The sequence below is a fragment of the Aulonocara stuartgranti genome (assembly GCF_965226115.1).
Source record: "Aulonocara stuartgranti genome assembly, chromosome: 7".
Classification (NCBI taxonomy): domain Eukaryota; kingdom Metazoa; phylum Chordata; class Actinopteri; order Cichliformes; family Cichlidae; genus Aulonocara; species Aulonocara stuartgranti.
The window spans coordinates 21,512,344-21,525,104 of NC_138945.1; the positions used below are offsets into that span (position 1 = coordinate 21,512,344).

General features: G+C 40.7%; 1 protein-coding gene across 1 annotated transcript; it reads right to left on the bottom strand.

The window, feature by feature from the left end:
* Positions 1-314: 314 nt before the first annotated feature.
* Positions 315-12,489, bottom strand: tmem38b (transmembrane protein 38B). Its single transcript, XM_082540978.1, has 6 exons — positions 11,993-12,489; positions 4,813-4,969; positions 4,251-4,435; positions 4,014-4,101; positions 3,433-3,550; positions 315-1,311 (listed from the first exon to the last, which is right to left on the bottom strand). The coding sequence occupies exons 1-6, from the start codon at positions 12,114-12,116 to the stop codon at positions 1,015-1,017; spliced, it is 969 nt and encodes a 322-aa protein (XP_082397104.1). The 5' UTR covers positions 12,117-12,489; the 3' UTR covers positions 315-1,014.
* Positions 12,490-12,761: the final 272 nt, after the last annotated feature.

Consider the following 12,761-nt stretch of genomic DNA (forward strand, 5'->3'; position numbering starts at 1 on the left):
GCAGCTTTTTAAAGAGGCTGAGGTATCAATCAGGTGCTGATGATAAACTGATGCAATGTTTCAGCCTATAGTGGAGGTTACTTCTAGACGTTGCGCTGCTTTGTATCAACTTACAAGAAGCTAAAAGTAGTCATTCATTTTTTTTCCTTTGACACATGAAGCTGAACAAATGTAGCTAAGAGAGCTGCATTAATAAGGAGAAGATTCTTTCAAGGATAGACACATTTTAAAATGTAACTACTGATATGTTTGGCAATTTAAACCCAAGTGCACTCGTGTTCACTGAGCAGTACAATAACACCATAGGCAGGAAATCACATGCATTCAAACCTGTTTATTCTCATGCTTTCAATCACCATTCAAAGCATTCGCCAGAGTGACTGAATAAAACGGTCCTCCATTTCAAAATGTTACACATTCAAGAGTGAAATCATTATGTATAAATAAAATAAAATCTCTGGATCTCATAGAATAGAATTTCTTTTCTTTTTTCCTTAAAAAAAATGTAACCACTTCAGAGTAAGAAATTTAGCATTTACACGAAGCAGAATATATACAGAGAGGAATGAAGTACATTCGTAGATCAGCAGGTGCACAGCACTGGTCCCCAAAACCCCTGAAATTGATTGTTCCCATTATAAATATATATTTCAAAAATTAAGCTACAGCCCAGAGATAGTTTGATGTTCATATCCAACAGCAGGAAAAGCATTACAGTACTTTAAGGATGTGGTGATTATCCCAGAATATAAGGTGCAGGGCTTTTGCTGGAGTTGGCTTTTATTGAAATTCCTTTTCAGCAGCCAGCTTGAAATCACTTTCTAAGAAATGCAAAAGAAATCGTTTAGAGAAAAAGAAACATGGCCTTTTAGCCTGAAGAACAATAAGCGTGTCCCTGCAAAAAAGACAAAATGGAAAAATAAAGTTAAAGTGAACTCCTGACTTGAAATGTGTGAATCATAAATGACTCCAGCCCTGCTTAGAGGTGAAAAGGCGCTACAGGGCGAAGGCTGACTAGTTGGTCTTCTTGCGGTTTGTTGCCGCGGCGTTCGGTGACTCCTCTTTGGCTTCGAGCGAGCTGCTCTGTCCCGTGGCTGGAGAAGTTGGGGTTTGCTGCCCCGACGATCCATTCTCACCGGACTCTTTGGTGGCGGTGGTTGTCTTGTTCATGCTGCTATTATCGATGCAAGCGCTCTTCACCTCACTGGTGAGGGCGGCATAAGGCGAGTAGCCAGCGAAGAGGGTCTTATAGAGGGCTGACTCGATGGTGGCAAAGGGTGAGGTGGAGGAGCCCGTCAGCATCATCCTTGACTACAGAGCAAAACATACATGCGTCAATACATGTGTGAAAAATTTAGAAAAGGATGAGACATTTAATGACATTTGGGAGAGAATAAATTGTCCTTCAACAGAGCAGATGTCCTGAAATCAGCTATAATGACCATTTTTTAAAATAATGAATGGATCACATGGCTACTTCTATCGCTTTACTTGAAACCTTGCTCTTATAGTTCCCTCAGCCACAGCAGGAACTTCTCTATGCTCCCCGGCTAGCTTGGTACTCTCGGTTGCTCCTGTATTTTCAGAGCTTGCCATAATGGATGGATTGACATATCTAGTGTGGGACAGATATGCCAATCGGCATCATTACACAAACCTCCTATTTACAAATGCTCCCCCATTACTGTCATGTGTCTCCGCCTTGGTCTCATATCAAGAAACAGTGTTAATTTCTGCACCACCCAATAGGCACACCAACTAGTAACAGGGCGTTACTAGTTGGCAAATATAGAGATCAAAAGCCCACATGTATACACATTTTTAAACATATGTATAAATATTGATTTCCTTTGCTGTCAGAGACTGACTGCAAGTAGTAGCGGTGACCTTAGCCTCTTTTTCACTTGTACCTACTTGGCTTAACTCAGTCTTGGGGTTTCCCATTAGGTAGTAGTGCCTGGTACCAGATACTTCTTTTTTTTTTTTTTTAAATACCTACTCAGCCTGGTGTCCAAGTGACCTGACAACGAAGGAAATGCCCACACACAAACCAACATCGTGGTCCAATGACCTACTGCGTACCTGTAACATCGGTTTAGCGGTAGGTATACCATCGCCTCAATGCCCTTCATTGTTGTGTCGTGTTTGCATCATACAAATAACGTTACAGGAAATTTGGGCTGCCTTGTTCTAACAACCCCACCCACATTGAGGTGGCACTTAATTGTAAATGAAAACCACGTTGAGCCAAGCTGAGTGGGTGTTAGTGGGAAAGGCGCACATGTGAGTGATCAATTTGCAAGCTGATTGCACATGTCCTCCAACTGTAGTCTGACTGATAGTGACTGCAATCACTCTGAGACAAGGTTTGCAAACAGCTGCCGTCTAATTTAGAAGCTGAGTTGGTCCAGTTACGCTCAGCAGCCCCGATGAGCATAACCTGTCTATGATCTGTCATTGCATGCTGGTTATATTCATATATAAAACCAATGTTGCAGAGCACATATTTATGAAGGTGTTTTAACTTCTGTTTCAAAATTATGAGGTCAAGTTAGGTATTACCGCACCAAAGCCACTTTGAAGATGGCAACTGAGTGCAAGCGGTCGCAGCAGAACTGATCCCCATCTTCAAAGTAACCATTTCAAAAGATAACAAGCTAGCAAGTTCATCACACAGTCACAACAATGCTGGTGTGGTCTCTGACCACTGCTCGTGACTGCAGCGTTGCACCAATGAGGTCAAATCAAAAAGCAAATAAGAAGAAAGAAAAGATTTCAGCTTATTATAGACAACAAATTGTCACCTTTCATAGAAAGCTGAACAACTGTAGTCCATCTCACACAAAGTAAATTTATGAGCATTTACTTTTCATTTGGGAATAAAAGCGAACATCCGCAACACCGAGAACCCAAAATAACAAACAGCAGGCCTGGACACAGCTCTTAAACGTGATGAAACTGTTTGCTGTTAATTTGACAGATCAGAGTCAGAGGGAGCTAACAGAATGAGAGTTGAAAGAAGACGTCTTAGATTTATCTGTGTCTCAGTCAAGAGCACAAGTTTCCCAGAGTAGAGAAAAGTGTATGATGCAAGCTGATGAAAATGATGCAAAAGCCCCAGCCCTACGGGTAATACCGTACTAATGTGAGTCACCACGGCGAAAACTTCAAAAAAAGCAGAGCGAGAAAGGTCATTTAGAAGACACGATAGCACCGATTTGGGAGGAAACTGTGGCACTAAAACCTTTGCTATACCCAAGTTTTAACTTAATAACAAGAGTGGCATTTATTCATTTCTTTTGCTGCAAGTAGTCAAGCTAAACCGATCAAAAATAGACCTCCTTTCTTTGGAATTTTCCAAATTACTACAATCTTGAGTTATAGCCTACTCATAGGTTCAGGTTTGGAGTCCAGGTTTGGCACCAGACTGACCTTGTTGACAACAATAAAGACGGTGTAAATGAACATCAGGTGGTGCTTCTGGAGAGGCAGGTAGTGTGTCTGCTGCAGAGCGAACAACACCGCCCCGATCAGGGTAATCTTTGTGGGACTAAAGAGAAAAGCAAAGAAAAAAGATAAATCCTAACAAAAACTGAAAAATAGAAGATAAGTATATACATACAACTGAAATAAATCACATCTTGTATGCACAAATAAACCAGGGCATGTTGTTAACTTTAGATGTGTCAGGCTTCCAGTTGCATAAACTGCATCTTCAGCATGGTTGAATAGTGTGGAAAGTCTGGAAATTACCCTCATGTTTATGCTCATGTTTATGTTATTACTGCGGGTAAAGTGAGAGGGATTGATGCCACTTTAATTTCTGTATGACTTGTTGAAAAGCTACAAGGGACCATGGAAAAAAAAAAATTGCTTGCCTGGTATATAGTATAGCATTAATATAACAAATTACAGTCAAGATAGGACAATATACTTAATGTGCATTAAAAATTACATTTTATGACCACAAAAATATCATAAAATCGATATTCGAGAGTCTGTGTGAGGCTTACTAAGACATTTTGAGGAGCTCATTTGTCTCTGGTTTCCACACTCCTCGAACAAGCTGCTCAAAATTACTTATCAGACCACCTCCAGCACCTGGTAGGGAGAGTAAAGAGATATATGGTTGCTACGCATTAATATGTAAAATGTGTGTGTTAAATATTCAAATATTTTATGGTTACTTGAAAGCCCTAACATGCAAAAAAAAAAAAAAAAGAAGCCCCGTCACACTCATACCTACTGACCTCTAGCCCATCCGATGGCAATCATAACAAGAAGGCCGTCCTTGTATTTGCTGTGAGCCTGAGTCACCCCTCCAAGGACCTTCCACGTCCTCGTCACTTCCTTCATCCCTGACAGCACCAGTCTGAGGGGCAGCGGCGATGCACATGCATACACCAGGTCCATGGGGCAGTAAAACACCAAGTACCTAATAGAGACACACAAGGCTCATTTAACACGTGGACACATGCACATTTCAATGACATGGCCACTAAACAAGGCTCAAGGTGATTTTGACAGCATTACCCTCAGGTCTTTGTCAAGTACCTACATTCACCAGCAGGGGGTGTTGTAAATTGTTTGTGAGACAGGTGTAATAATACAAGCCACCAGCAGAGGGGGCCAAAGACTTATTTAGATACATACACTCTTTGAAAACGTCTCTATTTCTTCCACATTTGGAAAACTTGGATAATGACTTTATTTATCTATTATTCACTAATTCAAACCCCTCTGCCTCTTTCTTTACTACAATCTACACACCTTATTTTTCAGCTTTAGCTATTTCAACCATCAGATATTTACCATATGACTGAAGCAAGGAGAACACCGGTGCTGTTGGACAAAGGAGCGACTGGTGGCTCTGCCAGCATGATCCCCGACAGCACCGCTCCCCCAAAACAGAAGAGCATGGAGCTGAACCAGCAGGCTAAGGGGCTGACTCTGGACACCTCGAGAGCTCCTGCACAACAGCAAAAATGGATAATAAAGAACAATAAACATAAATGATCACTATTATTGGGCAGGTTCTTAGAATAAAGAGACTAGCACTGTGAATGAGTAAGATGTCGTTTACACTGGGCTTAACTTGATACATAAACCAGTTCAATTTGAAGATAACAGATAACTGGAACATAATGGAGTTTGATACTCTTTCATAGACATTGTTTGAGGTTCACAGATAGCTCCTTTTCTTTGTTCAGTCTATTTGTCAATCACAGCTGCAGTATGAGTGACTGAAACCATTTACACAACATCTACATGACAGGATCGGCCAAGACTCAAAAGACAAAATGGACTGTTAAGCATGAATTAGCAAGGAAGCTGCTTTCTGTTAAGACCTTCAGGTGTAGATGTTGTTATACCAGCGGATTTTAAAATCAAACAATCAATATGATTCAAGTGCAGGATTTCAGCTTTAATTCGAGCGGTAGTGGCCTTTAGATGTGCCCGGCCTTTACTGCAGCGGCCTGTAGTTGCTGCTTGTTTGTGGTTCTGTCTCCATTCAGTTTTGTATTTAATCATTGAAAAGCTGCTCTATTAGGCTGAGGTCAGGTGACTGGCTTAGCCTTGAAGAATCACAATTCTTTACCTTGAAAAATTCTTGGGCTTCTCTTGTGGTATGCTTTGCCTCATTATCCATTAAATGAAGTGAAGAGCTGATATTTGCAGCATTTGGTTAAATGTGAGCGGCGAGTATAGCCCTGTGGACTTCAGAATTTATCCTGCTATTTCTATCAGCAGTCACATCATCAACCACTGGTTGAAATACATGCCATAACTTTGACAGATGACGTGTATGCTTCAGATCAAGGGCTGTTTCTCCCCTTCTCATTCTTTTTCCTCCTCCTATCATTCTGGTACAAGTTCATCTTGGTTTCATCTGTCAAAACAATTCTTTGAGACATGTACAGCCTCTTTCAGATGTTTTCTAGCTAAGTCTAGAAAACAGTCGACTTAAACAACAATGATACGCCTGCTTCCTCGATACTACTATGGACTTGTATAGATGCTATGTGGGGAATTTTCTTAGGAGGAAAGAAGGAGTCACAGATTACTGATTTGGCCACTCCTAATGTTATCTCTCTAATAGGTTTATTTTGGTCTTTCAGTCTAATAATGGGCTCCTTTACTTGTGTCACCATTTCTTGGGACCTATTATTGAGAGTTTCAGTGAAGCAATACCAAATGCAAGTTGAATACTTGGAATCCATTCCATTTCATTCATTACCTTAATTTGACATGAAATAATAAAGTGAACAGGCCTCACCTGGCCATGAAACTACTTGTCAGTCAACTGTCAATTTACTTTTGAGTTTCTGAAAATAGGAGGCTGTATAAAAAGGCTGTAATTCCTAAAGTGTTAATACACTACGTTTGTTAAAACCCCTTGAATTAAAGCTGCAAGTGTACACTTCAATCATACCTTGACTGTTTGTTTGTCTTGTTTTTTTAAATCCACTGTTGTGGCGTGGAGAGCTAAACTTAAGTAGTGTAGCAATCAGTGTAGGCACTGATGTCATTAGATCTCTCTTTTAAAAGGTGGACTTCATCATGGGTGGCCTGAACTGCTAATATGTTTTTATGCTACAATATCAATGAGATACACACATTTCATGCAGTACTTTTTCTGACATACTCTAATACAATCCTGCAATGCCTTGTCTGCCTCAACCAAAATTAATGCTGCCAAGGAATATACATATGTTTTGAAATTAAGACAGGTAGCTCTTAGTCAGTCCTTGTGTTACCTGCCCTTAGTCAGTGTGGCCAAACACAGGACCAAAATGGTAATCTGGGGATTACAGAAAGATTAAAGACTCTTGGAGTGAGATTGGTAAACCAGGAGGATTTAAAGCTGCTTCCTATGTAGCCTCCCTCGGCCTCACGTCTGAGTTGTTCACTGTTTAACTTTCTATAGAGTGGCAGTTCCTTAGAAAGAAAAAAAAAAACTTTAAAATGAGTTCAAAGTTTCTACATGAGACAATTTGCAGTGGAGGAAAATGTGAAAGCTGATGTGTCTGGTAGCAGACACATGAACCTGTTAGTAAATGCAGGATAGCATCTCACTAATTGCTTGCATGAGTCACGGGTAAAACTCAACACTGAATACAGTAAGTTTTAAATTTCACCTGGACTTCCTCCTGCACTGAGATATCACATATACGAATAGAAACGCACCTGGCATAAAGATACAACAGGTAAGCAGCCAGTACTAAAGGAGCTTATTCACTGATATGTCTTTGTATAAAACTGAAATTATACTCCGTTGCAAACACAGACAGCTGGAGACCAGACGGCCGAGTGATCAATCCTATTATACTTATTTGAGGTCTACTACCTGGGCTGATGCATAGTTGGTGGACTGTCTCCTCTGACTAGTTTTGTGGTCACAAAAAACAAGCAGGTACACAGATGTATGACTTTAATGAATGACTTCATTTAAAATGGTTGTTTTCCTTGGCACAGCCCCAGCTTTTTAGTATAGAAGGCCATTCAAGAATCTTTATGGACCATTTCTAAAAAAACTACAGATTGCAGGATGGTCATCCGGTCGCTCAGATGCGTCACCAGTTTGCCAAGGTCTGAAAGAAGACGCAAACTGTCAGCCTCAGATGGGAGGAAATTAGTTAGGATGCTCGGGAACAATACATGAACACAGAGGCTGAAGCCTGCCATGAACTGGAAACTGCTGGAATACCAGCATCACTGCAAAGTGAGTTTTACATCACCATAAACTGAGAGGATGCTGACCAAGAAAGAAACCGTGGCAACAAAACTGAAACCTTTCAGCTTGACTGAAATTTGCAGCTTCCCACATTGATGAGCCAAATGTGTTCTGGAGAAAGATTGAGCTTTTTGGCCACAATGACAAGATGTATGATTGGAGAAATAATTGTGAGTGAAAAGAACAACATACCTGCTGTCAAGCATGGTTGTAGTAGCATCATACTCTGGGCTGTGGTACTGGTAGTCAAGTGGTACTGGTACATTTCATAAAGTGGTTGGAATAATGGAACAGAAGGATAACCTTCACATTCTTTAACTTGTAACTTTGACACAATTGGGTGTTCCAACAGAACAACGATTCTAAACACAAATCAGAGCTGGTTTCGGAATAGATAAATCTAAATTACAATGACATTCGTGCCCACAATGAGTGGATGTAAATTTTTGACCACAGTTGTAATCTTATGCTTAAACATGTTAAAGTCACATGCATTAGAAAACAGATGGAAAAAGGTATGTTAACTTCACTTTTCCTCACAACTAAGTGTGGGTTCCAGCATGCCACAGACAAATAAACAAATGGAGTGAGGAATACACTATAAAGTGGCTGCAGCTCAGTGTCAGCAGATTTCAGCCATCATTGTGTAATACTATGATTTCTTTTTTCCATGATTGCGCTCAAGAAATCTTATGTAACACACCTCATGTGGTTAAAACGATGCTGGGGAGGGTAAATAAAAATCTCAGTGGGGAACAGCAATTTAAAAAAAAAAAAAAGTCTGACATCGTGACAGTTATTTACATCCTGTTCTCTGTGATAGCCCCCAGCCTAAACCCTCGACACTGCTTTTTGTTGTTGTGGTTGTTACAGTGCAGAGTTTACCAATGCACCACACTGCTTACACAGTAAACACTGTTGCACTGTCATCACCTTTAGCTCCACAGCAAAGCAAACTGCTGTAGTCAGTGTGTGTTCCCGATGGGTCGCAGAGAGATTAAAGATGAAAGATCAATTCATAAAACATGATGACATCTAAAGGTCGATGAAGAAGCAAACAACAGAAAAAAAATACCATTTCCGCTGAAATATAAATGCACTGCTTAGAGTGCTCTGACATGCAAAATGCCTTCCTCTGGTTTTGCATTGGAAGGAAGTGGATTTACAAGTCAAATTTGAGAAATGCAGATGTCTTCCTTCCTTCTTTTCTCTCTTGCAGTTCACCTGTTCCGCAGCAGCAGTCTAACAAAAGTCTTTCCGTTTTAACCAGGATAACATCTAACAAATATACAGACCAAACACAGCATTATCTAACACGGAAACTGTTTTTTTCATTCCTCTTAATATGCAAATCTACAAGTCTTCTTCTTCCTCCCTCTGTGGACAGCATAATTATAGCTAGCTTTAAATACCAAAAAAAAAAAACCACCTCTGCTTGTCTCTGGCTTAAAGAGAGGCCCACTGATTGACATATAACCACTGCTCTCCTTCCTTGTCCCCGTCCTTCCGTTTTCCTCACACTCCACTCTCAGCAGTGTTTATAAAGGAGCTTAAAATAACTCCGTAATGGCATAAACACAGGGGGTAGAACAGACAAGCGCCTTCAAAATACTCGTTTGTACAATATGTGTGTCTAACGTGCAATTAAGCTGAACTGAAACTTGTTTTTCTTCTTGCTAATGGTTGAGAACATCTGGAGCCGCCCCACCACTGCACAGCACGAAGATGGATTTGACATAGAGGAAAGAGAAAAGAGGAAAGAGACTAGCGAAGGAGGGTTGAATGGTTTATGGCATTCCTTTCCTTTTTGGGGGGCTTCCTGTGTGTTTTGTGCCTTGACAGAGTTTACTGTTTCTTTTTAAATGACCCAGAGATTTAAATCTGCTCTCGGCCATTCTCTCAGTGACCTTTTGTTTGTTTGTTAAGCAAGTCACTGATTGTCACCAAACTAACATGAAGTGAGCGAACAAGCAACGACCGACATGAGAATTTTGCAAACGGTGTTGTCAACACTGTCGCTCCCTGTGATTCTTTCGTCCAGCCAGAGACAAACAGACCGGAGTAGAGGACACAGGGTTAAAAAGGTCACAGTAGCTCAGATGCTTTGCAAGGCAAGTTCAAAAATAGCCCGTAGACCTACAGCAGGGGGACTACAATGGACTGTCCACGTGCTTGAGTCAACTCTCTGTGCAGTTAAAGTCCACCTGTCTCCATAGCCACTATCTTGGTGACATAACATGGCTCGTGTCCAACCTTGGTCTTAGCTCATACAATAGGCTGTGACACAGATAAAGCATTGGGCTTTTAAACTTTTGTGACGATGATCTCTAACTACTGCTACAATGACAGACTGCAGACGACAGAACTAAAAGGTTTATACTGAGGCTGTGGGGAGAGCTTAATTGCTTTTGCTTTCCTGAGATAAACAAGTAATGACTCATGAGGCTCCAACACCAAAAGTAAGTTGCCACTTTTCCAAGTTCCTCAAAAAAAATACCACACAGTATGAAAACAAACCAATCACACCATCAAACAGAGTTGTTCTCACGGTGCAGAAGGTAATAAATAATTATGAATATAAAGGTGTCAAGGGTTAAATAAAAAGTACCATGATGCACCGCAATAAATGTTTGATTTACAGCCATGATTGCACTAGGCTAAAAACCACTCTGCAATCTGTTTACCCTTGTTTTGATGACTCTGTAGTGTCTACCAGAGGGCAACAGGTCAAACAGCAAGGGTCCAGGGTGAAAAAGAGTCCCTATTCATTTTTAAGGCTTCTTGAAATATATCTCGCTTTTGCAATCTCTTCCAGTGAGGGAAAAGGAAAGCCAGTAATCTTTTGTGCTGTGTTTAAAATCCTCTGAATATGCGCTGCAAAGCATCCGCAGAACACCAGTATGCTAAATGAGTATGGTAAAGTGAGAGGTAACCAGCAGGTAAAGGGGTGGACGTACTGTGAAATTCTGAGTTGATACCAATATTTTTTATCATTGATTTTTGACAGAAACTAAGAAATCTTCATTATCTAGAAAAACAAGTGTACTCATTAAAGCAAGTAGCTGAAAATCAATGAAAAGCTGATGTGATGCAGCATATAAACAGGCCTCTATTTGTGAACATTAGCTTTGTGCTAATAGGCTGATATTTGCCAGAAAGACTGATAATGGCTGTTGCTGATGTTCAGTCAGCATATGGGTCCATAGATTAAAAGACCACACAATATGAAGTAGCTCCACCCTTGCTAACAGCAAAGGCCACTGACAGTAAAGTTAGCTGATTGGACAGTCCCTTTGAATGCAGGACCTTGTTTATTTGAGTGGAATTTATCCATTAGTATTACTACTTAAACTTAACAGATCTGAATACTTAAACTGAACAAAGCTCTTCACATGCCTAACTCGGACTGTTCTGAGTTTGATTATGCTTCTGGCTATAGTTTGCTTGAATTCATTAATCTGTGCATTTTCTGAACAACATACCATGATATGGTTCAAACTCATCACCTGGTCTGGCCCAAAACAATCAGTCTATGTAAAGAAGTTAATAGTAAGGTCCAGTAATTCAGCCATAGCAATTTTTTAATTTATTAACTGCATAATTTATCAATTCAATTGGATGCAGTGCACTTCTATATGTGGCAGCACTATTTATATGCAAACTTATCCAATTAAGGTTCAGATTATGCTGCGTGCCAATTAACCCACAAATTAACAGCTGTTATGTTTTACAATACTGATAAATAATTTATAATCTGTAAAAACGCTTGCAACTTTGCAGAAGCAAAGCGGATGCCTACAGCGTGTCTGATTTTGCATAACAAAATACTATTTAGTTTAATGTGAAATATTACCAGTAAAAACAGCAAAGAAGCACTTTAAAAAATTAGACTAAGTGGCTCAGATCTGAACCCAGTGACATATTAAGAACCACTTCAGCTAGGAAATATGCAAATAAGCACATGACATCGTAAATATTTTATGAGTCCTATGAAACGAGGCTATATAAACACATTTAAGCAGCACGTGCGGGCTATTTGTGCGTTGTTTTCAATGTGAAGAACCTGGAAAACTTTTCCTTTTTCGAAACAGCCCCATTCCCCACCGACGTGCCACGCAGTCAGGTAAACTTTAAACAGGATGGCTGGAGGCCTGATATTACAAACTTCAGCCAAACAAAGTTAACAGAAAGAAAAAAGCCACTTCACAGAGTAAACTTGGCAGGAACTAGAATCGTCAACGTCCCGTAAACACTCACCCGGCTGCTCCCTCAGAGCCATGACAGAGACGATATAATGCGCCATGTCAAAGAAAGGAAACATGGACAAGTTTGCCAGTCCATGAGAAAGTTCGTCGAAATGCAGCACACTGAGAAGATCCATCTTTCTAGAACAATTCGGCAGGAATGAGCTTCCAGACGAGGACTTGAAGCGGAGTAAAGGCACCGGTCCAGCTCAGAGCATCAGGGCACAAACTTGGCTTCATCCGCAGTCTTGTCAAGTCTGTCAGAGAGGCTGCTGCTGCCCAGCCGCTCGCACCAGGTTAGCTGACCCTTAGAGTAACTGGGGTTTATGTTGCTGGGCAACAGACCTGCACTATCGTACAACAGTCATTACTGCTGTTATCTCTTCAGCGACGCTGTCATCGTCGCATAGGCGGAATTCCTGCTCTACGTGCCGCCATGCTAGTGATGTGGCGGGCGGAGCTAGAGAGGCTCGGTGATTGGGGGAAAGAGTGCACCGCGAACCAATCGCTTGTCAGAGTGTGGCTTTCTGAGGTGATCGACCAGGGATGGGTAAAAGTAAACAAACCGCTTTACGTACCTTTTGTTTGCCTGTGCCTTTAATAGGTGGAGCTTACAGGTAGTCATGACACATGCTGTAGTCAGTTTGAAATATATTCAACCACTGGTATTGTTTTACTCAGTATATATTAACTTTAACTCTTTATTGTCATTGCACAGTCACACTTTATACAATAGTACAACGAAATTGGAGTAGCTACTTCACCACATCGATGCTACATGA